The sequence below is a fragment of the Suncus etruscus genome, chromosome 4 (assembly GCF_024139225.1).
Source record: "Suncus etruscus isolate mSunEtr1 chromosome 4, mSunEtr1.pri.cur, whole genome shotgun sequence".
NCBI lineage: Eukaryota > Metazoa > Chordata > Mammalia > Eulipotyphla > Soricidae > Suncus > Suncus etruscus.
The window spans coordinates 100,342,760-100,369,104 of NC_064851.1; the positions used below are offsets into that span (position 1 = coordinate 100,342,760).

General features: G+C 34.6%; 1 protein-coding gene across 1 annotated transcript in view; it reads left to right on the top strand.

The window, feature by feature from the left end:
- The window catches only part of LAMA2 (laminin subunit alpha 2), a 660,685-nt gene that overhangs the window by 430,013 nt on the left and 204,327 nt on the right, over positions 1-26,345 (top strand). Inside the window, exons 29-30 of the mRNA XM_049771159.1 lie at positions 4,209-4,343; positions 14,621-14,745. Of these exons, the coding sequence (XP_049627116.1) occupies positions 4,209-4,343; positions 14,621-14,745 (260 nt within the window). The remainder of the gene's footprint in view (positions 1-4,208; positions 4,344-14,620; positions 14,746-26,345) is intronic.

Sequence of the window (26,345 nt, forward strand, 5' to 3'; positions counted from 1 at the left end):
TAATCCAGGATTATTGACAGGAAATGAAAATCCAAGCAAACTAAGAATTCTGTTAAGAATCATACAGCTAGGTAATAAAAATAATTTTAAATATAACTGAATTAGTCTTTTTCAGAAAGCCTAAATTCTTTCTGAAATAAACAAACCTAGTTTGATGATGTATGTCATTATGATTTTTAAGTCTCAAGGTTTAGTTAAAGAAAGTGAGGCTAAGAGTGGTCAAAACCTACATAAAATAATATGTAATTAGATCATTAAATTCCGGATTCCCTGCTAAAGAAACTATATAAAGATAGAAGAGCATTTTGTTGTTGTTGTTGTTTTGGTTTTTGGGTCACACCCAACAGTGCTCAGGGGTTACTCCTGGCTCCTCATTTAGAAATCATACCTGGCAGGCTTGGAGACTATATGGGATGCTGGGATTTGAACCACAGTCCCCCTGCATGCAAGGCAAAGGCCCTACCTCAATGCTATTAAGAGAGAGCATTTTTATTGGCAACAGTACTGTCTATTTTTACTGTTTAACTCTGAGAAGCAAAGAAGTAATGTTGTGTTAGTGCACCTGGAAAATGTTGACTTTTATTCTCTTTGCCTCACATCCCTGCCCTTTTTTTAAAATTATTTAAGCATCACAACCACTTTTCTTAACCTTCCTTATTTTTGTAAAATTTTATTCACCATTTTGATGGCCTACTATTATGAAAATAAATAAAGATGGAAGTGAAGAAGAAAAAGCAGCTATGAATCATTTTTAGACAAGAAAAACATTAATTTTGAAAACATTTGAGTTAGAAAAAAGGGGGAAGTGAAATTTGAACAGATGATATTTGATTTCTTTAATTTTTTATTTAGTTCCAGAACTTTAGACAGAACTATAACAACTATTATCTATATTTTATGTTCCTAACTAAACATAATTTACTTATGAATTTCCCCCAGTTTACTGAGAATAAAAATATTTAATAACTGGAAAAAAATATAAAAAATGTTAAAAAGGAAATGACAGGAGAGTAATAATATGTCCTGTTAACTAAAAAAAATGTATTTGAGGTTCAAACTCTGTGTTGTTGGAATCTCTCTCAGTATTCATAGAAATTTAATTTATTGAGGAAAATTAATCAAAAGTGTTAGAATAATAAAACCCAGAAATGATCCAAATCAATTAATTTGAAAAATGAAGAAATAATCTTTTTACATTAACCAACTTGCCCTTTACCCTAACCAACTAACTGTAAAATCAACATTTTCATATTCAATTGTGTCCCAGCACCTGAGTCTGGTTGCCTTTTAAAAGCTACATATTCTCTGCAAAAAATCGGAAGTAATGCCAGTCACTCAATTCAATAGCTTAATAGAGATTTCAAAACAAACACTAGAAGTTTGAATACAACCTTGATTCTACTCTCCACTGATTAAATTAAAATCTTTGGGGATAAGATTCTAATGGTTGAAGTGCTTCAGACACTTTGTACAGTCTAGTTATTATCCACAAAATTCATTTTGGACTAAGTACTGGATACCCATGAGCACTGGTTTTATATTTTCTTTAAAGAAAATGGCACATGGGGCCAAAGAAAGGTACAGCAGGTAGGGCATTTGCCTTGCATGCAGCTGACCTGCATTTAATCCCCTGTATCCCATATGGTTCTCCAAAACCTACCAAGGGAAAAATTTCTGAATGCAGAGCCAGGAGTTACCCCTGAGCACTATTAAAGTGTGGTCCAAAAACCAAAACCAAACCAAAACACACACACACACACACACACACACACACACACACACACACACACACACAGAAACTCTGACATAATAGTAGGAGAATGGGTGTCTATTATAGTAAACCTTACTTGTAATACCTTCCTAATTCAGTCTGTAATATTAAATATTTAATATCATGTATCCTCAATGAGAAGTTATGTTTTTAAATACATGCTTTAATATTGTGTTTGTAAGTAGAATTCGATTTCAGTTTGTGAAGCTTTATATTCACATACACATAAACACAGTTCAAGCCAAAATACCATTGCATGAAAACTATCCTACAGACATAAAGATTAAATTCACATATAAAGTTAATTTTATAGTGGTCAGATTACTAAGTAATGGAAGCACCCTGCACTATAAAATATTTTAGTAGTTGTTACTTTATTAATCTATACATTAATTCCTCAACCATAACTTTCAGGCCTTCTATGACAACCATGGACAAATAAACATTGATTTAAATTATCTGAATAAAATTATTAAAATATTATTAGCTAACTTCTATGATAAATGAGATAAAATATTTTAATATAATTCTTGATTTTTTATTACTTTTCTGAACACTGGGCCAATATTATATTTCACTATGCTGTCATAGACTGTGATAAAAAGCAGTTTTAATTAAGCACTTATTTGAGGAACTTTCACATTATTCAAATCAAAATTATCTAAGAGCATTATTGAATTCTTTCTCTTTCTACAGAAATATATGCACGTTTAATTCTGGATTTCATAATCCAGAACAAAATGAAGTAAATAATTTAGTACATCTATTTTTTAACTAGGTAACAGCGATTAAATGAGAAAGTATTTTATTGATAAATTTTCCAATTGCACTTTAAACAGTGATTAAAAAAATTCATTCAAAGCATAGGCATTTCAGAGATTCAACATGTCAACTCTAATTCCACCACCAGTTTGAGTTTCTCTTCACCAAGTTGCTCCTCCATCCTGTCAGCCCTTAGCAGGCAAAAAATACTTTTTTTTCTTTTTCTATATTAATTATTTTTTAATTTACACACCTTGATTACAAATATGATTGTGGTTGAGTTTCTGTCATGTAAAGAACACCCCCCACATCACCAGTGCAGCATTCCCATCACCAAGGTTCCAATTCTCCTTCCTCCCCACCCCAACCCTGCCTGTAGTCTACACAGGCTTTCTTAATTATTGCTTCTGCTTGTTTCCTACTTACATTATTTTCTTTTTATCAATAGGAGTAAGACAACCTGTGAGAAAATATTCTCCATAGCCAAGATGGTATAATAGCCCAATATTATATATAGCCCTACATATGGTATAATAGCACTATATTCTTCTGTATTCTTAATGGCGTTGGAAAAATTAACTCATACCTTTTACTTGACAATAAAATGCTGCTTAATAAGTGCAGCAGCTTTGTATGCTATGAGGAATGAGTAAATACTTATTCTCTCTGGGGAGCTGTGCCATTACTTCCCAAAAGTCAGTTTTGTTTTTATATATACATAATAAACCTGAATAAAGATGGAATTACTGATTTTGCATGCCAAAATTGTCTGCAATTTTGTTTGCTCTCCTATTTATATTGTGAATAAAAATATAAACTCTATTGGTGATATAATATTAAATATCACCATGACATGTACAGTTATATTGCTGAAATTTTTACCTTCACGTCTTTAAATAATTATACTAAAATAATACAACCATAATTTTTAAATTTATTTTTTCATGAACTTTGTTGGACATTTTTCACTTATTTATCTAGTAGAGCAGAAGTAGACTTTAGGTTTCCTAGGACATTATAATTCATTAGTCCATATAGTTTTATTTTTAAAAAATTATTTTACATGCATACTGACTTATAAAGACAAACCTTGAAATTCCATGATATTATAAACCAGAAATAAGTCAATAAAAACTAAAAAAAAATAGGGCCCGGAGAGATAGCACAGCGGCGTTTGCCTTGCAAGTAGCCAATCCAGGACCAAAGGTGGTTGGTTCGAATCCCGGTGTCCCATATGGTCCCCCGTGCCTGCCAGGAGCTATTTCTGAGCAGACAGCCAGGAGAAACCCCTGAGCACTGCTGTGTGTGGCCCAAAAACCAAAAAAAAAAAAAAAAAAAAAACAAAAAAACAAAACAAAACAAAAACAAAAAAAGAAAAAGAAAACTAAAAAAATAACAAAAATAACTAGCATCATCTTGTTTTACTAATTATGTATGCAAATAAAAATTTTCCTTTTCTTTTTTTGCTAAAGTCTGATAATTTCAAACTGTTGCTATATTCTAAGGATCAGTCAGAAAATATACATTAGTATTAAAATTGTCTCCTGTGTTGGTAAGTGATGTTATCTTTAGTATTAAAGAGCAAATAAGTAAATTATCCTAACCAACAAGAACTCTCATATTGACAAAGCTTGATTTTCAACCGGGTTGTCCTAACTGGTTTCTTTTCTTTCAGACCTGCATGCCAGGATATTATCGAAGGCGCCCTGAGCTTGGTGGTCACACCCCTGGACCAACCTTGGGTACCTGTGTTCCTTGTCAGTGTAATGGACACAGTAATATGTGTGACCCTGAAACTTCCATCTGCCAGGTATTTACATTTACTGCTGTTGAACATAGTCCATGTGCTCTTTCTCTATAACTATTCTAAGATAGAATAGTGAGGAAAACTGTTGTTCACAAGAAGTATATTAACAGAATCTTAGATGAATAACAAAGGATATAAGTAAAAAGTCAGGTTTTTCTGATCCTCTTAAAATACATTTTATTATAAAAATTAAAATAATTTAAAAAGTAATTCTTAATAAATTTAATATTATTAAAATACTTTTGAAAATTATAAAAATTAAACAACAGTAGTTAAAAATAAGCACTATATAAGTTTCAACCAAAACACTAGCTGTATTAGTATAAATATATTAGAAATTATTTATATGAAACATATTTATTTATATTATTTATATTTATTATATATTTATATTGTTATAAATAATATTATAAATACATCATATCATCAGGACACCCCACATGCAAGATACTTGCTCTACCTCTTAAACTTCACCCCCAAGAAACTGTCTTTTGGCTACAATTATGCTTTTGATTTCTGCTGCTTTATTCTTTTTTCATCTATACTTGATTCCTTTCCTTCCTACCTTCCTTCTTCCTTCTTCTGGAATGGAAGAAAGTTCCTTCCTTCCTTCCTTCCTTCCTTCCTTCCTTCCTTCCTTCCTTCCTTCCTTCCTTCCTTCCTTCCTTCCTTCCTTCCTTCCTTCCTTCCTTTCTTCCCCCTTCCTTCCTTCCTTCCTTCCTTCCTTCCTTCCTTCCTTCCTTCCTTCCTTCCTTCCTTCCTTCCTTCCTTCCTTCCTTCCTTCCTTCCTTCCTTCTTTCTTCTTTCTTTTTTTCTTGCTTTATTTCTAAGTGGAAAAAAAGCTAACTGATTTATACTTTAAAATAGCTAACTGTTTAATATTATATCCTTCACAATGTTAGTACACTTTTTAATATTTGGTAGTAGTAATTAACATGTTAATTAACATTTGTTAATAGTAATTAACATGGCTGTTGTCAGGCTATTTTAATTCTGGTTCCATTCTTTATGGTCTGCATGAACCTTACCAATTTATCTAGCAATGATGGGTTCTTTGCAAATGCATATATAGAATGAAAATATTCATAACACTCCCTACATAGTTTTTTCTAAATATTTAATGAAATACCTGATTAAAGAATTACATAAAAGCTTAACAAATGGTAAGAATTAGAAATAATGAAAAAATAGTGGTGAAAGTAAAGATAATCAATGTCAAGTATATATCTAAAATTTTCATTCTAAGAACTAATAACATGATAATTAAACAAAACATAAATAAATTACCTCTAATTGTTCTTTTTATCCTCATATCTTTTTAAATAAATTTTATAACTTTCTTCAAAAGAAATATGTGAATCAGAAAAATAACTTTAAAAAACTACAGACTTTGTATTTCAATTGTTAAATAAAACCCACAGACATTGTAACTATTCTTTTCATGATTCTTACTAACACAAGAAAGTATTTGCTTTATTAAAAATGTCAATAAATTCTCCCCTAGGTATTTCATTGCTATCAGCTTCAAAACTGTTGCCCCTTAAGAAACATTTTATTTGAAAAGGAGAATAATACCTATGTGATACTGAACTTTATGTCAGGAGAAAGAGAAGTTGAGATAATTAAGTCTAATCAACACACACACATATATAAACACATTCATAGAGAGAGGATTTCAGCATGTATATGTAATATAGTATTTATAAATACTATATTTATCTGGACAGATTTTTTTCATAACCAAGAAAATGCCCCCAGGGTCAATGTTATTTTTCCTATATTTCTTTTTGAAAATATTGATTTATTATTATCATTAGCATGAATTACTTTTTTCAAATTCAGAGTTTGTGAAAATATTATTTTAAATCTATTAAATTTTTATTTTAAAATAAAAAAAACATAGATCTCATCATTGCCTTTACCTATTGAATGAAGTATCATCAGTACTTGCAATTAGGGGCTGGGGGAGTGATACTACAGCAAGTAGGGCTCTTGCCTTGCATTGATCCAAGTTTGATAAATGAAACACAGATGATTCCTTGAGACTGCCAGATATGGTCCCAAGATTAGGAATAAACTTTATACCTCACTGAATGTGGCCTAGATGTGTGTATATAAGCATAGGCACATATATATCCATATATATGCATCTTCAGTAAATTATTAGCCCCATCTTATGGAAATATATTCATAATTATAAAGTATTTTGCAACTTTTATTTTATTTAACCTATTTTATGTTATTTATTTATTTTATTTAATCTAATAATCTTACCAAATTATACATTATTAGCATATATTTAACTCTGAAAATCAATGCTGATATAATTTAACTAACCTTAAAAGATGAATTTAATTTTTAAAATCAGATTTCATGTCTTCTACAGGAATACTACCTATGTATTATGTGAGATAATAAAACCACTCTTAGGTAATTAAATGATTTTGATTTAGAATGCCAAGATGCATTATATTCCATAATAGTGATAGGATCTGTGATGCAATTAAGAGCTCTATTTGAAAAATATTTGAAAAATCACTAAAATAGTAAATTTATGGCAGAATGATAAGCAGTGAAATGCTAGTCTAGGTTTTACAAAGAAAAGTAAAGTGTAAGAAAACTTAATTTTTGTGAGATAAAAGAAAAATTAGTATGGTAATAATATCTAGAGACAATAGAGATGAGGACAAGAAGGACCAGTCCATGGTCATATGCTTCCCATAATTAGTGGAGTAGTGCAGTTAGTGTAGACAAGGGACAACTAAGACAATAATAGTTGGAATTAATCATGCTGGATAAAACCTGGATGCTGAACAAAGATAAAGTGTAGGCACAATACCCTTAAACCACAGTGTCTGAAAAAAATAGGGAGGAGGGAAGAGACAGAGAGAGAGAGACAAAGAGAGAGAGATGGACAGAGAGAGATACAGAGACAGAGAGACAGAGAGAGAGACAGAGAGAGAGACAGAGAGAGATAGAGATAGATAGAGAGAGAGAGAGAGAGAGAGAGAGAGAGAGAGAGAGAGAGAGAGAGAGAGAGAGAGAGAGAGAGAGAGAGAGAACTAAACTTGTCTGCCCCAGAGACAGAGGCAGGCAGGTAGAGGGTAGGCGGGAAATGGGGGGGGGGGACAGTGGTGGTGCACAGGTGAAGGGTGGTGTACATTGTGAGACCGAAACTCAATCATTAACAACTTAGAAACCATGGTGTTAAGAAAAAATTTTAAAAGAAATCTTGATCTTTATCCCCAATAGAATTTAAGGATTGCTTACTTAACTGATATCTTTCAGCTTTATAAAATGTTAAAAGTTCTCTTTAGAAATAAGAGGCTAGTGTAACTGGGGAAATAGCACTAGGGCTGGAATGAATGCTATACAATCTCAGGTCTCAGGTTTGATCTAGTACTGAATAGTTAATCCTCTGAGTGCTTCTAGGAGTGATTTCTGAGCACTGCTGAGTTTCAACTCTCCCAATTTACATCAACCAAAAAATTCATTTCATACTACAGTATGAGATCAATTACATGTAATGCATATATGTACTTATATATGTATGTATTTAAATAGACATATGCATAATGATATCTGATACTTATGAATTCTAGTTAATATCAAGCTTAACATTGTACCTTAAATTAAGGAAAATTAACAGTAACTATTATGTATTCAATCCTAAGTATGTACCATGACCATTATAGATACATTCCTTATGTTTTTAAGTAAAGAGGATGACACATAAATGATCATTCCTCCTTTTCTAATAATTGGTAATCAGACCTTTATTTCAAACTTTGCTATACCTAAGTATGAGTTTGACAGATTATTTCATGATATCCTCATAAACTATTCCTGTTGTAGTTATTTAACATGTTTGATGAGTATAGAAGTTGCTGAGTGATGTGATCTTGAAATTGCTTTAGAGATGTCCCGATCAATAAGGCATGGCTTTATGTTTAACCCTGTCAAATTAGAAATTTTTATCATTGACTTGAACGATAGTTAACAAATAGATGCCACAATGGTATTGCTTAATGTCCTAGAAATGGTACAGAATTTAAAATTCTGAAAATTAATGGCTGGGGAGTTAGTATAGGTGGTAAGATATTTACCTTGCATGTAACTAACACCAATTTGAACAATGGCATTTTATATGCCCCCCCCATGCACTGCCCGGAGTAATTCATGAGTGCAGAGTCAGTAATACTCCAGGGCTATGCCTATTCCACAAAAATGTATGAAAGGTGGAACTATAAGAATCAATCAAGATAATGTTAAAATGAATTATTTTAAAATTGTTTATTCATTCACAAAAACTATTGTAAGTATTTACAATATTCAAGAACTATAGTTGTGGGGCCAGAGTAGTGGTACAAACAGTAGGACATCAGCCTTGTATGTACTAACAAAGGACTCTCAGGGCTTACTCCTGATTATGCACTCAGAAATCGCTCCTGGCTTGGGGGACCAAATGGGACGCCAGAGGATCCAACCGAGGTCTGTCCTAGTCAGATGTGTGCAAGGCAAATGCCCTACTGCTGTGCCACTGCTCCAGCTCCTATGGACACTATTTCTAAATAGATAGAAAAGCCGATGTCCATAAGTCGCAAAGCATCATTATGATTCATGGGTTGAGCTTTTGCACCTAGCCAACACATTTGATTCATTTTACCACTTTAGTATGTCGGCAGCACTGTGAAATAATGGCAATCTAGAGATGGTTATAAGTCTTGCATGTCCTAAAAAAAAGGACATAGATATTAGGGAAACAAGCCAAGTTTTAAATCTATTTTTAAATAATGTTCATTTTGTTTAATCATGCTCAATCATTATTACATTAGTCTTATAAAATAATTCCTCATATAATGCTTTTATTTTACAAAATCAAACTGATATAGTTATCCTTGAACTAGTCATGTGTATTTTAGAACATATTTATTCTTATAATGACAATACATGACAACCTTGACCCAGATAACACTTTTCTTGCAATTTAATACCATGTTAAATTATAATATTGATATTATGATTATACTATACTATTGCTACTGTAAAATGACTAAAGAATCATAAAATTTAATACTTATTTTGATTGACTAAGAACATTATGCTATTTAAAATAATAAAAAATACAGCTAATTGTTTTGTCTAATTAACTACCTGTGCATAAATTTATTAGAATTAAATTTTCACCTGATCTTCAGAGAAATGTGCATCTATTCAGTTAAGTATAAATAGCACAATGTAGCCACTCTGCTACGCTTTAGGACATTTGATACAAACCAGGAAAAAGAGGAAAAAACATTAAAAAAACAAGTGACTTTCATATATAGTATCTCAAGGAGTAAGAGAACAATTTGTACTCTCAGAATACATGCAGTTTAGTAAGTTATTCTAAAAGTATAGTCGGAAGGGTCAGAATTTGCAAAACAATAAAAGGACTTTATACTAGAGAGTTTGTTATTTAGTATAAAGATAATGGTGAGCTAGTGTAACCTTCAATAGAAAGTAGTAAGTGGCATGGTTTGAAATATTCTATAAAGTGAATACTCTTGTCAATATGAAGAAATGACTGGATGAGAAAATTTTAAAGTAGTATCTTACACTAATGTTTGTTAAAATAAACCAGATAAAAGATGGCATATGAATATAAAAATATTAATAGCAAATAAATAACAAAATTAAATTTCACAAATGATGGAATACGATGGTTTGGTTAAAAATGACCACTGGAAAGTTAGCCCAAATAATTTAAGCAGAAGATTGTGATATAAATGAAGCAGGAAACAGATACACTAATAACAAATTTTTAAATGTCTTAATATTTGACATTTTTAATTAAAATACTCTATAAATTTAGTGAGATCTGTTAAAGAATCAACTAGAAATAAAGTACAAAATTATTAGATATAAATATTAAAAATTAGAGCTTTGACACATACTTAAATACTAAAGTCATTGTAATTGATGAAACCACCACCAAAGCATGGCAGGAAAAAATTACGATACTTAAGTTAGAATTAAGTGCATGAATATCTCTAAATAGAATAAAAAGGAAGTGTTCATTATGAAGCATGAAAAAGAAAAGTAAAGGTAAAGCATAAAGATAAAGAAAATTCAAAATAATGTTATACATAAAAGGATTAATATCTAAAAAAAGACAAATTATCAGAAAACTAATGGCATAAAAACATTAGCAGCAGTTAATGAACATTCTTGAATTTTGTTTAGAATGTGAAATCCTAAAATATCTCTAATAGTGAATAAATGATGAGTGAATTAAAAATATTTACAATGATTTATAAAACTTATTTTAAGTAAGATGGAAATTGTTAAGAGTGTTGAGATTTCCTTTTAAGATTGAAAAAATACTCTAATTTATTGTCAATAGACCACCCAGATAGAAGAATGTGTACTATGAAAAGGGAGAGACAGTAATAAAATATCTAACTTTTGAGAATAAAAATAAATATTAAGTCAGTGGTAGCAATGGAGGCAAGATGACAAGTCTTTTGTAAAGAATGACTACAGCTGAGTGTGAGAAAACATAAGAAAAAATTAAGTTGAGGACGTAACTTTAGAAATATTTAATGTGAACATCCATTACTTCACCAATACTTTAGTATAATTGGGCAATAGAAATTATTGTTAAACCATTAGAAGATATATGAAAACAATTGTGTACTTGATGGATTGAATAAATAAAAGATCCCGTCATTTTTATAAACCTGAATCAATTTTTTAAAAAAATATATTTATTGGGGCTGAGAGTTAGGTCACTCAGTAATGTTCTGGTATTCTTTTTGGTTCTGTGCTCATTGATCACTCATGGCAGTGCTCAGAGGACCATATGAACCCCTGAGCCCTCCAGGAGTGATTTCTGAGTGCAAAGCTAGAAGTAATCCCTAAATACCACCAGTGTGCCCCCAAAAAACAAATAAACAAACAAAATGCCTGCATTTTGAATGCTTTCCAAGTTCATTATGAATCCTTACAGGTTGCTTTGTGGCTATCAGTAAGTTGATGCAGACATTGATATTCATCTGGCATATAACCTGTTATTACTGAATTCTTCTATTCTCAAATCATCATGGATATAGTTTATAAAAAGCTACATTTGCGATCTACTCAAATCATGCCATAAAAAATCAAACTAAAGTTTCTCTAGTTTCTTTTCATCAACTCCCGAAGTATCACATTTCTATTGGAAAAAAAAAAGTCAATATTGCATTCTGGTGCTGGAGCATTAACACAGTGGTAGGGTGTTTGTCTTGCAAGCAGCCAACCCAGGAAACAGTGGTTCCATTACCAGCATACCATATGGTTGGTCCTTCCTGAGCCTGCCAGTGGCAATTTCTGAGTGCAGAGCCAGGAGTAAGCCATGAGCACCACCAGGTGTGACCCCAAAAATAATATGCAATATATATGTGTATATATTGCATTCTTAAAAACCATGTTTCTAATTTTCTATTTGTTTCCATAACTTGTAATAAAATTAGTATTTTGTCTTTTTTCCCTAGTTGATTCTTCTTAATTTGTCTCTTATGCTCTTACTAAATCCTTATTGCATGAATAATTACTGTGTCAATTATACTTCTACTTTGTGAGAATTTTAACTGTTGTACTGCTTTATTCCTATTTTGAAAACAATCACATTTTCTTACACAAGTATCCTAAAGCAAATTATCTAATTGTAATTATGCACACATGAAAAACAAATTATTTACAAATTTTCGTATCTCATTGGGTTTTCAATATTTATAAATAGCCTTCAACGTTTAATAATAATCATTGGAATAATATAATTACTACAATAAGTAGACTGACATTTTACTTCTTTTTTAACTTCTAAAACCAGATGCTTTACATCTTACTTTGCTCTCAGGAAGCTACTAATGGGCATGAAGCAAGAATTGTACTAGCACCCAGTAGTAAAGAAATAAAAATGACTAGTTATGAATACATTTTAGAAATTTGTAAAGTCTGTGTCCAAGCTAAGTGTAAGAGTTTATGTAGAAATTGATGTAAGTAAAAGTGAACAGAACCTTTTTCTTGTTAGTGTAGCTGCAGCAACGTTTTTCAAATGAAAGTTTTTCTTTAAAAAATTCAGACTTGTCTGGAGAGATTGTACTGTGGATACGACAATTGTCTTGTACATGGCTGATTAAATTCAATCCCAGTCACCCCATTTGGAATACCCAGAGCTTCAACAGGGGTGACCCCTGAGCGCAAGTCAGGAGTAAAACCTAAGCATTGCCAGTGTGCCCTGCACTACACACACATACACACATATATAAACATGAATGCCTTCTTGTGTGATTTACAAATAACCCATTATTTTTGGAAAGCAATAATGATACCTCAAAAATTAGGACTTGAGCTTCCATATAACCAAGCAATATCATTTCTTGGCATTTACCCCAAGAATCACAAAAAAAACAAAAAAGAGTACAAAGAACCTCAAACTTTAAAACACTTTCCTCCTTACATTCATTGCAGCACTATTCACAATAGCTAAAATCTGGAAACTATCAATGACCAAAAATAGGTGACTGTATAAAGAAACTGTGGTATATATGCACAGTAAAATACTACTTGGCTTTAACAACAAGATGAAATTGGTAGGGCAGTGCTATATTATAGCAGGTATAGTGCTTGTCTTGCAAATGGCTGGTCTAGGTTTGGTCTACAGCACCCTATTTAGTTCCCCAAGCACAGCAAAGAATGATTTCTGAGAGCAAAGCTAGAATAATCCCTGAGCAATGCCAGATGTACCCCCCAAAAAAATTAATAAAATCATGCAATGTTTTGCTAGTAGATGAATCTGAAGACTATCATGCTAAATGTAGTTATAAAAAGAGGGACATTGAATGACCACTTTTCTATGAGGGGAATAGAGAAACAGTGGCAGAAAAAAAATGCCCAAATTTAACAGAAACTGCAGTCAGAAATATGTGATTGGTGGGTGAGGGGACTTAACAAAGGAGTGTTGTATGAAAGTGGGTGGACTTTGGGGAAATAGTGGAGATAACTTGGCTCTCTAGGGTGGTATGTGATGCTAGAATGTATTATGCATAAAAACATACCATAAACATATTTTAAACCAGACTGCCTAAAATCGTATATATATAAAATACCTCACCATATTATGAAAGGATATTGAGCACTGAAGGATTTTAGTATACAAAAGAAGAGTGGCTTGGAACAAATCCATATACATATACAGGATAATTTTATTTGTGTATCTAAATATATATTAGCTTAAAAATAGCCAAAATGTAAAAATTATGTGTTTTGATAAAATAATGCATAAACAGGGGCCGGCATTATAGAGCAGTCGTAGGGATTTGCCTTGTACATGGCTGACCCAGGAAGAACCTGGGTTCTAACTCCAGCGTCCAATATGCCCCCCCAAAAAAAACTAGGAGCGATTTCTGAGCACATAACCAGGAGTAACCCCTGAGCATCACCGGGTGTGACCAAAAGAAAAGTATAAACAAAATATGACGGGGCCGGTGAGGTGGTGCTAGAGGTAAGCGCTAGCCAAGGAAGGACCACAGATCGATCCCCCGGCATTCCATATGGTCCCCCAAAGCCAGGGGAGATTTCTGAGCGCTTAGCCAGGAGTAGCCCCTGAGCATCAAATGGGTGTGGCCCAAAAAACCAAAAAAATTTCAAAAAACAAAAAACAAAATATGACATGCCTATAAAGCAATATTATTTAGTCTTTAAAAGAAAAGTCTGAGACCTTACAGAAGGTAGAGTGCTTACCTTGTATAAGCTAGTCTAGGTTGATTCCCTGGCACTCCATAAGTCCCCAAACCCACCAGGAGTGACCACTGAACACATAGCCAACAATAAGCCCTGAGAACTGCTGGGTGTGGCCCAAAGACATAAAGAAAGAAAAATTTGACACATGCTTCAAATTTATAAGGAAATAAAAGTGAATGCTATTTGTCAAATACTCAGAAAAAGAAATATAGGAGTTGTTGAATATCTATGAGGGTTTACCTTGGAAATTAATAATCCTAGACATAGATTTTCATAATGGTTGCACAACAATTTGAAAGTATTTGATGCTACTGTACATGTAAAATTGCTTAAGATGACAAATTTTATAGCATGCATAATTTAACGTGTTAAATTATAATACCAAAGCATTTCATAAAGAGATCTGTCACTGAGTATTAGTGTGTGTGAAACACACATCAAAAACAAGGAATTGTATGATAAATTTCATCCTCTCACTCAATTTTAAACACAATTGTTTCCTCTTTTCTCTACAGAACTGCCAACATAACACTGCAGGTGACTTCTGTGAGCGATGTTCTCTTGGATACTATGGAATTGTGAAAGGATTGCCAAATGACTGTCAGCAATGCGCTTGCCCTCTGATTTCTCCCAGCAACAAGTAAGTATGAAAAATAATGACATTTACCAATAAGTAATACCATCTGTGTAGCACATCTGCTTTCTTTGATTTCTCATACAGAGAAAAACTCAATTTAAGATGAGCATTTTTAATAATATAAAAACAATAAAAGACCAGACAAAATTTATTCTAGGGTTCATTTTTCCTTTGCAACTCTATGCTATGTAAATAATACTTCTTAATTATAAAGCATATGAACATATTTATGAAATAAATGATGTTTACAACATGCATAATTTTTTAAAATGGTTACAAAGGTCTAGTGTTTTCAGATAATATTTCCATAAATTTAGCCATCAATATCTGTTTGGGTGTATATTATGATGCTTTATGACTGTTTACATTAATTTATATATTTAGTAATGTAAAAATATGGTGTTGTTAGGGCCAGTAACTTATTGCTATGTTTCAAAATATGCTAGTGTTTACTAGAATTCTAGTCCCTTTTTTGTTAAGATAGTCTGAGATTGGTACCATGGAAACAAAGCCATAAAAGGGAAAGAAAGCAAGAATATTTTACTTAGTGCTGTCTGAAAATTTGACATTGGTTTATGTATTGATGAAAAGCATTGAATTTACCTTCTCCTAAGACATTCTGCACTTTTTCTTTTAGTTTGGGTCACATACAGAAGTGTTCAGGGCTCACTCATATATAGTGGGGATCTGGGGACCCTATATGGTGCCGGGAATTGAATCTGGGTCAGCTGCATGTAAAGCAAGCACTTTACTATACTTACAATACCATTCTTCAGCTCTGCTGCCTACCTACACTTTTTTTTTTGAAATATATATTTTTATTTAAGTAACATGATCATAGTTGGGTTACAGTCATAACAAGAACACCCCCCCTTCACTAGTGTAACATTACCCCTCCCCCTTCCCATCCCCTGCCTGTATTCGAGACAGGCATTCTACTATAGTTATTTGTTTTTAAGTTCAGTAAGTTGTATTTTTTTTCCTTAAAGGATAAGAGTAAAAATATATAGTAAAGGTGTGATAGTGGCAATCTCTGTTGTTTGCGTAGGTCCAGAAAAATAGGGAAAATGGAAAAAAATCCTTGACCTGAATTAAAAAAGGCCTCAACCCAGAAGTTTATTGGCATTTTTCCGACTCTAGGTACCAGGCATACCAGTCCGACCAACCCAAGTCATTCTCCATGGTCCCGGTGAAACTTTTTCACACTTTAGCTATTGTTGGTATCAGATTCTTATATTTAAAGACTCTGGATTCTGTGTATTTCTTTCATCGATGTCAGGCTGCTGTGGAGCATCCTCTAGTTTCAGCATAACATTAAATACGGAGCGATCTGCCCTGCATGCAGACTGTTGCTGAGTCGTCTGGGTGTTTGGAGCACTCTTTGGAGTAAGTGAATGCCAAAGCAGTGGTAGGTCTTTCCTGGTAGAGGCTTGGATCCTGGTAATGTTATAGACAATTGTGGTTGGTTCCATAGATGGTATTCATTGTTCAGGTGTGTGTGGGCGATGCCCATTCTTCTGAGGCCTGAGCCAAATCATTATGCCAATGTTCAGGGTAAAAGGCCTAATTACATTACCAAATTTGTGTTCCCATCTCTATTAGATAAGAACTTGTTTGCATATGTATTATTATCCCATTTTAATTTGCCTATGCAAAAGAGAAGCAATGCCACAAGATATTGTTGTTGCATCTGGGGCCCGACGAAGAAAGGAAAGGAAAGGAAAGGAAAGGAAAGGCAAGGCAAGGCAAGGCAAGGCAAGGCAAGGCAAGGCAAGGCAAGGCAAGGCAAGGCAAGGCAAGGCAAGGCAAGGCAAGGCAAGGCAAGGCAAGGCAAGGCAAGGCAAGGCAAGGCAAGGCAAGGCAAGGCAAGGCAAGGCAAGGCAAGGCAAGGCAAGGCAAGGCAAGGCAAGGCAAGGCAAGGCAAGGCAAGGCAAGGCAAGGCAAGGCAAGGCAAGGCAAGGCAAGGCAAGGCAAGGCAAGGCAAGGCAAGGCAAGGCAAGGCAAGGCAAGGCAAGGCAAGGCAAGGCAAGGCAAGGCAAGGCAAGGCAAGGCAAGGCAAGGCAAGGCAAGGCAAGGCAAGGCAAGGCAAGGCAAGGCAAGGCAAGGCAAGGCAAGGCAAGGCAAGGCAAGGCAAGGCAAGGCAAGGCAAGGCAAGGCAAGGCAAGGCAAGGCAAGGCAAGGCAAGGCAAGGCAAGGCAAGGCAAGGCAAGGCAAGGCAAGGCAAGGCAAGGCAAGGCAAGGCAAGGCAAGGCAAGGCAAGGCAAGGCAAGGCAAGGCAAGGCAAGGCAAGGCAAGGCAAGGCAAGGCAAGGCAAGGCAAGGCAAGGCAAGGCAAGGCAAGGCAAGGCAAGGCAAGGCAAGGCAAGGCAAGGCAAGGCAAGGCAAGGCAAGGCAAGGCAAGGCAAGGCAAGGAAGAAAGAAAGAAAGGAAAGGAAAGAAAGAAGGAATAAAGAAAGAAAGAAAAAGAAAGAAAGAAAGAAAGAAAGAAAGAAAGAAAGAAAGAAAGAAAGAAAGAAGGAAGGAAGGAAGGAAGGAAGGAAGGAAGGAAGGAAGGAAGGAAGGAAGGAAGGAAGGAAGGAAGGAAGGAAGGAAGGAAAGAAGGAAGGAAGGAAGGAAGGAAGAAAGAAAGAAAGAAAGAAAGAAAGAAAGAAAGAAAGAAAGAAAGAAAGAAAGAAAGAAAGAAAGAAAGAAAGAAAGAAAGAAAGAAAGAAAGAAAGAAAGAAAGAAAGAAAGAAAGAAAGAAAGAAAGAAAGAAAGAAAGAAAGAAAGGAAGGAAGGAAGAAAGGAAAGAAGGAAGGAAGGGAAAGAAAGAAAGGAAGGAAGGGAAAGAAAGAAAGGAAGGAAGAAAGAAAGGAAGGGAAAGAAAGAAAGGAAGGAAGGAAAGTAGGAAGGAAGGGAAAGAAAGAAAGAAAGAAAGAAAGAAAGAAAGAAAGAAAGAGAGAAGGAAGGAAGGGAAAGAAAGAAAGAAAGATTTTAAACATGAAATCTATACAGAGGTACTCTTCTACCAGTATTGCTTATAAAACAGATCTCAAAGGGGGGAAATCAAACAATCAAATAACAAATCCAGTGGGCAAAACTGTCACTATATGAGGATATTCAAAAAGAGTTATAGATGTTAAGGGAATACATCTGAGATATACAAAGGAGATATATGTGTCCCTTTTATGTTTTAGAAATAGTCAAGGGGGGTGGGGGTGTTTCCGAGACACCACTTTGGTCTGTGATTTGGACAAGCCAAGAACACATGGAGCCATGTCTTCTCCTTGTTGCCTGCTGAAGCTTCCGACTCCCTAAGAGGCGTTTGCTTCCTAATTGCTGGAAGTTGAAAGTTCACCAGTCCCCTCCCAGCCCATTGCAGGAACAAGGAAGCCTGGGGTCTCTTTTAAATTGCACCTGGCCGGAACCCACTTGCTGGGACCCTGAGCAGGTGTCCAGGAATAACCCTGGGGACGGCAGGAAGGAGAGAGAAGGCTGTGGGGGACAGCCAAGGCTGCATCTTCACCTTATCTTGGCCAAAAAGCCTACAGCATGGAACGTTGCCATGACGTGTTGCCTGCTGAAGCTTCAGACTCCACCCAAAAAATTACCTACAGTTTTTGTTAAGTTATTTATGAACCCCAGTTTCTATTTTACTTTAATATATTTCTTAATAATTTACATTTTGGAAAGAATTTATGGAATTTTATTCAGTATTATAATTAGGTCACCTTTCATATTGAGTACATTATAAACACAAGGTAACTCAGATACGGGCCATATACAAATAATTATTTTGGCTTTTTGTTGAGGGTTTGCATTGGGCCACATCCAGCAGCGCTTAGGAGTTACTCCTGACTCTATGCTCAGAAATCACTTCTGGCAGGCTCAAAAAAACCTTATAGGATATTGAGGATTGAACCTGTGTTGACCATGTGAAGGCAAATGCTCTATCCACTATATTATCATTCTGCCCCTATTTTTGGCTTTCTTTGCATTGTGAAAAATTGTCCTTATTTGTTCTAAAAGCTCTTTTTCACTGGTCAGAATTGTAGGACTTTTGTAGGATATCAATTGTAAATTTTCACATAAATGGCATATGAATATTATGAGCATAAAGGATATTATATTGTTGTTTTAAGCACCTTTTTAGCTATCTAAAATTATTATTTATCTTTTTCATTCCATAATCCTATTGGAAATCCAAATTTTAACCAAAGACTGTTATGTATTTTATTGTTTACTAAAATTAAAACATCTGGGTTAGAAACATTCACTGATCAATTGATAACGTTTGATATGATTATAACCAAATAACATTTACTTTCAATTTATTTTATTGAAGAACATTACTTTACAACAATATAAATATTCATATATTTCAGTTTAAATATTATCAAGCCACACCACACCAAAATGTCACTTCTCTTTTTTAACCAATAGGACCATTTTAACCCATGTTCCATTGTTGTACCCCACTACCAACTTCTGTAATTTTTGATCAATTCTATAGTTAGCATCTAAGAATTTGATTTGTTTGGAAATTTTCTATTATATTGTCTTATTTCTTTACATATAACATATAAATAAAATAATTTCTATTTTTATATCTTTTAGTGACTTTGTTTAGTATGATACCATATTATTCTATCCAGTTTTGAACAAAATCAAACAGTTCATTTCTTATGTTTTATTAATAATCCATATGTATACAGACCACATTTTCATCTACTCATCTGGCATTGAGCATTTAAATTTCTTTTTCTAGTTCTTACCTATTTTATATAGCTTATAGGGGACTAAAATGTGTTTATATCTTTTCAAAATACTGTTTTTGTGGTGCTGGAGAGATAGCACAGGTGTAGGGCATTTGCCTTGCATGCAGCAGATCTATGATGGGCTGTGGTTTGAATCCCGACATCCCATGTGGTCTCCCGAGCCTCCCAGGAATAACCCCTCAGTGCCACTGGGTGTGACCCAAAAACATATATGTATATATATGCACATATATGCGCATATATAGAGAGAGAGGAGTGAGAGTATTTTGTCTCTGCTTTCTTCAACATAATTTATCAACTCAGATCTTAAAGTCTAAAGCTGTAATCTATTTTGTTAAAATTTATGCCTACATTTTTCTGCATCTAAATATATAGTTGTTTTTTTTTACCAGCCTCATTTATTGAAGAGACTTTCCTCTGTACATGGTATATCTTAGCTTAGTTGTCATATGTAACTATCCATATTACTAAGGGCTTATTTTTTATTTTAATTTTTACCCAGTTATCTGAAGTTCAAAAAAAACTACTGAATATAAAAGAAAACATAGTATCTCTTTAAGATCATAATAAAATACCATATTTCCCAGCAAATAAGACAACTGCACATATGAGATGAACCCCTACTTTTCTTGTTAAAATATAGGGTTTGAGCTATATTTACCATATAAGACTACCTCTCTTTTAACGTACACCAAATGGAAATTAAAAACCATAAGGGAAAAAAGAGTAGAACCCTCAAAGGTTAACAGAATATGTTTAATAAAATTAGACTTTGAAGTACCAACAATCATTTTACATTTGTCATTTGTAGTGAGTGACTGTGATTTTTAATTTTGATCTAGATTGAGAGCAGGGAGAGGGGGCTTCTTCAAGAACAGTGCAGTGATTAAGAGGACAGCGAGAGGGAGACAGAGTGCCTCCTCTGTGTTCCATAAAAGCTGAAGGAGGACTCAGCACCTGAAAGCCGCATACCCAGCAGCTGGATGAGATGTGGTACTCGGTAACTCAACTCCTCTATGTGCCCTGAAAGATAAATCAGGACAAGCAAAGGACTGAGCACCGGAAAGCCACATACCAGTGATGTCACTGGGCGGCTGGATGGGATAAGCGCTCGGTAACTCAGTTCCTTTGTCTGCCCTGAAAGATGAATCAGGATAAGCAGAGGACTGAGTGATGATGCCTGACAGCTGGATGGGATGCAGCTGGTTAAAGGGGGGCGGATCACTCATCCCTGAAGCTGGAGTAAGTTTCAGCATGCTGTATACAAGCTTTTAAGTCGACCCCTGACTTATAAGAAGATTTTCATGGGTTAAAAAGTTGTCTTATATGCCAGAAAATATGGTAAGTGTCTTATGAGAAGTTGGTTAGCTTAAAGATGGGAAAATGAAAGGCAAAAGAAATATTATTCCTGGGTTGGGAGGTTTCTCATGATCATTCCCTGTCTTTTTCCTTATTACTTTTACCAACCTTAAAGATCTATCTTCTGCCTAACATAATGCAATGACTTTTAATTAAGTCTCATCATGTTTCAACACTTTTAAAAACACAGTAGAATAATTACTTTTCTTAAGCTGTAGAAATAGCACAGCAGATAAAGAACTTGCTTTGCATGTAGCTGATATGCTGATCCACATTTGATCCCTGCACCACATATGTCTCCTGAGCACTACCCAGAGTAATGAGCCAAAAGTAAACCCAGGGCAAAGTTAGTGTGGCCTAAAACACAAAACAAAAAAACAACAATTACTTTTATTTGTAGTAGATTTAGAAGAGCAGTTTAAAATACTTTTACCAGTGAAAATATTAAGAAATTATATGAGCTAAAATTTAGGAAACGGAAAACAGAGGATATAATTACTAAATATAATGATAAAAAGTATTTTATAAATTATGTATTAAATAATAAAAATAATGAAAGCTTATTGTATAAAAATCTTTAAAGGTAAACCAAGAAATTGCTATTTATTTTTATGTTATAAAATCTTCATTTTTATTTTTTGTGAGTTTAATATTTTAGTCCTATTTTAGGAATATAATTGAGTTGGGCATAAATAATTGAAATAGGTAAAATTTAAAAGTGTAAAGACTGATTTAAAAGTTATTGCATTAGCTTAGGTAAAATATAATTAGATCTTGAAAGTAGGTAATAATAACAAGAATGGACACAAGGGATGTGTGCGAGGAAATTGTTCCACACACCTCCATAGATCTGATAAGTAATTAGCTATGAGTACGAGACAGGAGTTGAAGCCAAAGGTTTTTTTTACTCAGATTGACTTTCAATATGGTGCTGCTATTAGTTTTGAAATAAAACCATCAGAGAGCTGCTGCAAAAGACAATTTATGTTTTAAATAGGTTCAGATTGATATGAGTAGCTGTCTGACTAGAAATAAGCAAATTGCTGCAGGAAATGAAAATTGGTGGAACATATGAGGGAAGAGATATGTTAATAAAATGAGTTAAGAGTCAGGTAAGATTTTGCAAGATATTGTTACTTAAAAGGCACACATGCAAAGAAGGGAGGGTAAAGATCACATATATTAGAGAATCCAAAAGAGAAATATTAGCAAAAGCACAAATAGTTTTGGAAGACATAGAATCAAAACCAGATTGCTTCCATATCCCAAACAGATAAGGGCAATGATGCATGAGTGCTGAAGGCTGCTCTTCTCAAGAATCTTGGTATCTGTGTTAGAAATCAATCCATCCCAGGGTCAAAAGTGGGACTATTTTTGTTTATTCATTTTATCTAAATGTATTTATTGTATCACATAGTTGACATAACAGATCACAATACATTTGTTTCAGGATGACGGAAAGCACAGTTATTAAAAAATAAAAAGAAATAAAAAATCTAAAAAAATTAAAAAGGATTGGAAAAAGAAGAAAGTATGTTAGAATTATATTCGTGAAAATTATATCATTAATAAAGTCATTAATACAAAAGAAGATTTAGAAGGCTCTTTCTTTAAATATATGAGATAGAATAAAAATGATGTGTCTTTGTGACAGTTATGGCTCTTTGCATTGGCACAGCAAAATATGGACGAAATTGGCCTAAAAAATACCCCTGAGGTATTTTGGCATAAGACCAGCTTCAGGCTTCAGGTATACTATGTTGTCCAACCCCTTTGTCATTCTCTTTGGTCCTGGAAACAGCTCTTCACCATCACAGTTGTTGCTGTCAGGTTTCTGTAGCTATATATAGATCCTCATTTCTGTACAGGTTCTATGTCAAATTCCAGGAGGTGTGTAGCATCTTCTGGTTTCGTCTCACCATTAGGTAGCATTGGAGAGAATTCTGCCCTGAAAGCCATTTATTGCTGTTCCTAGCTTGCCAGGGTGTCATAAGAACTGTCTTTGGAGTAAGTCAGCACCATGGCAGTAGCAGGGCCTTCCTTGGTAGAGTTTTTATTCCTAGTGATGGTGTAGGAGACACTGTTTGTTTCTGTAGATGGTATCCATGGTTCAGGAGTGAATGGTCCATGTCCAATAAACAGAAGTCTAAGCCAAGCCATTATGCCAAGTGGTCAGGATGTAAGATCTCCCTGCAGTATAAAATGTGTTCCTATGGGGCCGGGCGGTGGTGCTAAAGGTAAGGTGTGCCTGCCTTGCCTGCGCTAGCCTTGGACGGACCGCGGTTCGATCCCCTGGTGTCCCATATGGTCCCCCAAGCCAGGAGCAACTTCTGAGCGCATAGCCAGGAGTAACCCCTGAGCGTTACCGGGTGTGCCCAAAAACCGAAAAAAAAAAATGTGTTCCTATATCTTTTAGATAAGAATTTGTTTGTATATGTAAACTTCTCCGATTTTAATGGGCCTATGCAAAAATGAACAATGCCACAAGGTATTACTGGTGCATGTGGGGGCCAACGTATTGAGACCAACAATCTCCATAACCTTTTTCTTACCTGACCTCTTAACAAAGACATGTCTTCTAGAATGCCATACTAACCAAATTCTGAGGGTGTCGGGAATTGCCATTCCATAAGAAGATAATCAATAATGGTTAGGCCTATTAAATGAATGTATCTAAAGAAATATTCAAAGGAGATTTGTATGTTCTCTTTAAGTCTTTTAAAATAGGCGGCAAAGGGGTACGATCAGAAGTTCAGCTTCAGCCTGTGATTTGGTTTTGTGGAGTATAGGGAAGATGGCTTCCGTGAGTATCAGGAAGTATTCTCAAGCGGGGGAATTCTCAGCCCCTGAATCTGGTAGTAAGCAAAAGTTCATCATGAAGGGAGGTGAAGGGAAGTGAAGGAAGAGGGGCCGCTGAGAGCAAATTAATAGTGAATGAGTGTGGGTTTCTTTTCATGTTGAGAATCTATCATTCCACTTTGGGAGTTGGTTGGCATCTGGCTGGATGGGGAAAATGTTCTGCTTCATGAGAAATTAAATACTGAAGGTGAAAAAGGTTAAAGTGAAGAAATAACATAGAGGACTAAAAAAGGGTTTGTAAGGTGGGGAGCAAAGGGATGAAGAAGGAGTTACCTATGATTGGGGGGAGAATGCTATACAACATAGATTTATCTATTATAGACAGACATTAAACAGACGACTGTATGGTGAACACATGCACTCATAACCATACATCGGTAGCTACAAAGGATTGATCCATGGATTACTTTTAAACTTGACCCAGGTGACATGGGACAGAACACATAATGAAAATAATAAAGAAAAGAAGAGAAGGAAAAATATGTGTAAAGCTGGCAAGTCTGATGTAACGTTATTTTTATTTTTGCCCCTCTTAGGCCAATCATGGTTGGTGAGAGTGAACTAGACTGGAAAGGCTTCATAGGTTAAGTTGTGTATAGAGGATTTATTTTTAAATCAGTTTTTGATTCATTCTGCCTAAGCTGGGCTACAGTGGGGAGACTGCCTATAGTCTGTTGGAGGGCTTAGTTCTGGGAATCTGTTGTCTCCCCCCCCCGCCCCCCCCCCCCCCCGCACCCGAAGCTTCCCCATCCTCAGTTGAGAGAAGATTCCGTGCTGGCTCTGAGGATAGTGGCCTGCTGCGAAAGCTATTTATTTATTTATTTATTTATTTATTTATTTATTTATTTTGGTTTGTTTTTGTTTTTGGGTCACACTTGGCAGCGCTCAGGCGTCACTCCTGGCTCTAAGCTCAGAAATTGCTCCTGGCAAGCTCGGGAGACCATAAGGGATGCCGGGATTCTAACCACAGTCTTTCTGCATGCTTGGCAAACACTTTACCTCCATGCTATCTCTCCAGCCCGGCTATTTATTTATTCTTAAAGATTTATATAAGATACATGTTGACTAAGCATGGGACATTATTATAAAAGGCTCAGCAAAAACAGAACCTGTGCATTAGGCTGAAGGAATGCTTTGCATGCAGGATGTCCAGTTTCATCTTTACCACCACATGGTCTCCTAAACACTGTCAGATTGGTTGTGGCCTAAAAAAGTACATTCCAACAGAGAGAAGCAGGGTAATGGGGCCCAGGGAAGAAAGCAGTCTATCTCATGGTCTATAGATGAGGGATTTTAAAGATTGACCATTTCTGTCAGCACAGGTCCAGTAAGCTTGACCTGTGTATAATATTTGGTCTTATTTGTAATGCCTGTGCTGAGGTTTCTGGTACTGTCCTTTGGGGGAGACTTGGCGATACCTTATATCCAAGGTTTGCCAGATATTTCAGTGGGCACTTCAGTGGTGGCTCATATTTTCTAGCAAAATTGCACATAGCATCTAGCACAGCTACAGTTGAGGCAAACACAAAATTATTTCCCGGGGCACAAGATGAAACTGAACATTGTGATAATAGTTAAAGAGATATTAGTTTTCAAGATATCAATTTTCAGCTTAAGATATTTCCAAAATGATAATGGGTATTATTTAGTTACAAGATCAAAAAGAGAATGCTCATTTGGATTATTTTTGTTATATAAATTATATAGACATTAAAATTTTATTCAATATAAAATCATATCATTAGAAATATACTTATATCTAAGATGATTACAAGAGAAAATTTATTTGTAAATACCTAAATATATACTACATATGCCATTCTCTTGTATTAATAGTAAACAATGTGGTATACATACGTATTGATATTTGTTTTGTTTTATTTTATTTGCGACCCCTAACTGATGCTGTTCAGGGATTCTTCCTAGCTCTGTACTCAGCTGTAATTATTCCTGACCATACTCAGGGGACCATATTTGATGTCAGAGTTTGAATCCAGATCATTCAAAGAATGAAAAGATACTACCTGCTGTACTGTTTGTATGGTTTTTGCACATATCAACCAATTTTAATTATTTAGACCCCCTCAAATTAACATTATAATAAAGTTAACTTAAAAATGAAATGAATATAACATAGAATGAAAAATAGCCAACCCCAATACTCATTTCATGAGTCACTAATATATCCACCTAATATTGGACCATATTTGGCTAATTACCAAAACAAAGACAGGATTAAAATTTAAAGCAAAAAACCTAGTCAAAGCAAAGATAATAGGCACTTCTTACTGAGATATGAAAACAAATTCTAAAGGAAAATGATTAATGACTTTCTCTGCAGTGACTTCAACCTGTCAATTGAAAAGGTGTGATTAGGGATCACTGGTTCATTTCATGTAGTATCTCAAATTTATGATCTCTTTTTATCAAAAATACAGTAAACTCTTCACCATTGTGATAGCTCACGTACCCTCTGGTTTTTCTCTGCCTACCCAGGATGAGGTTAAATATTTTGTAGAGAATTACAAACCCTCTGTAAGCTTATTACCTTTTCAGTTTCAGTGTCCTTTCCTCTCTTTCTCAATAATGTCAAGTTCCAATTTCCTCATGTTTTCAAATTTTCTCAAAA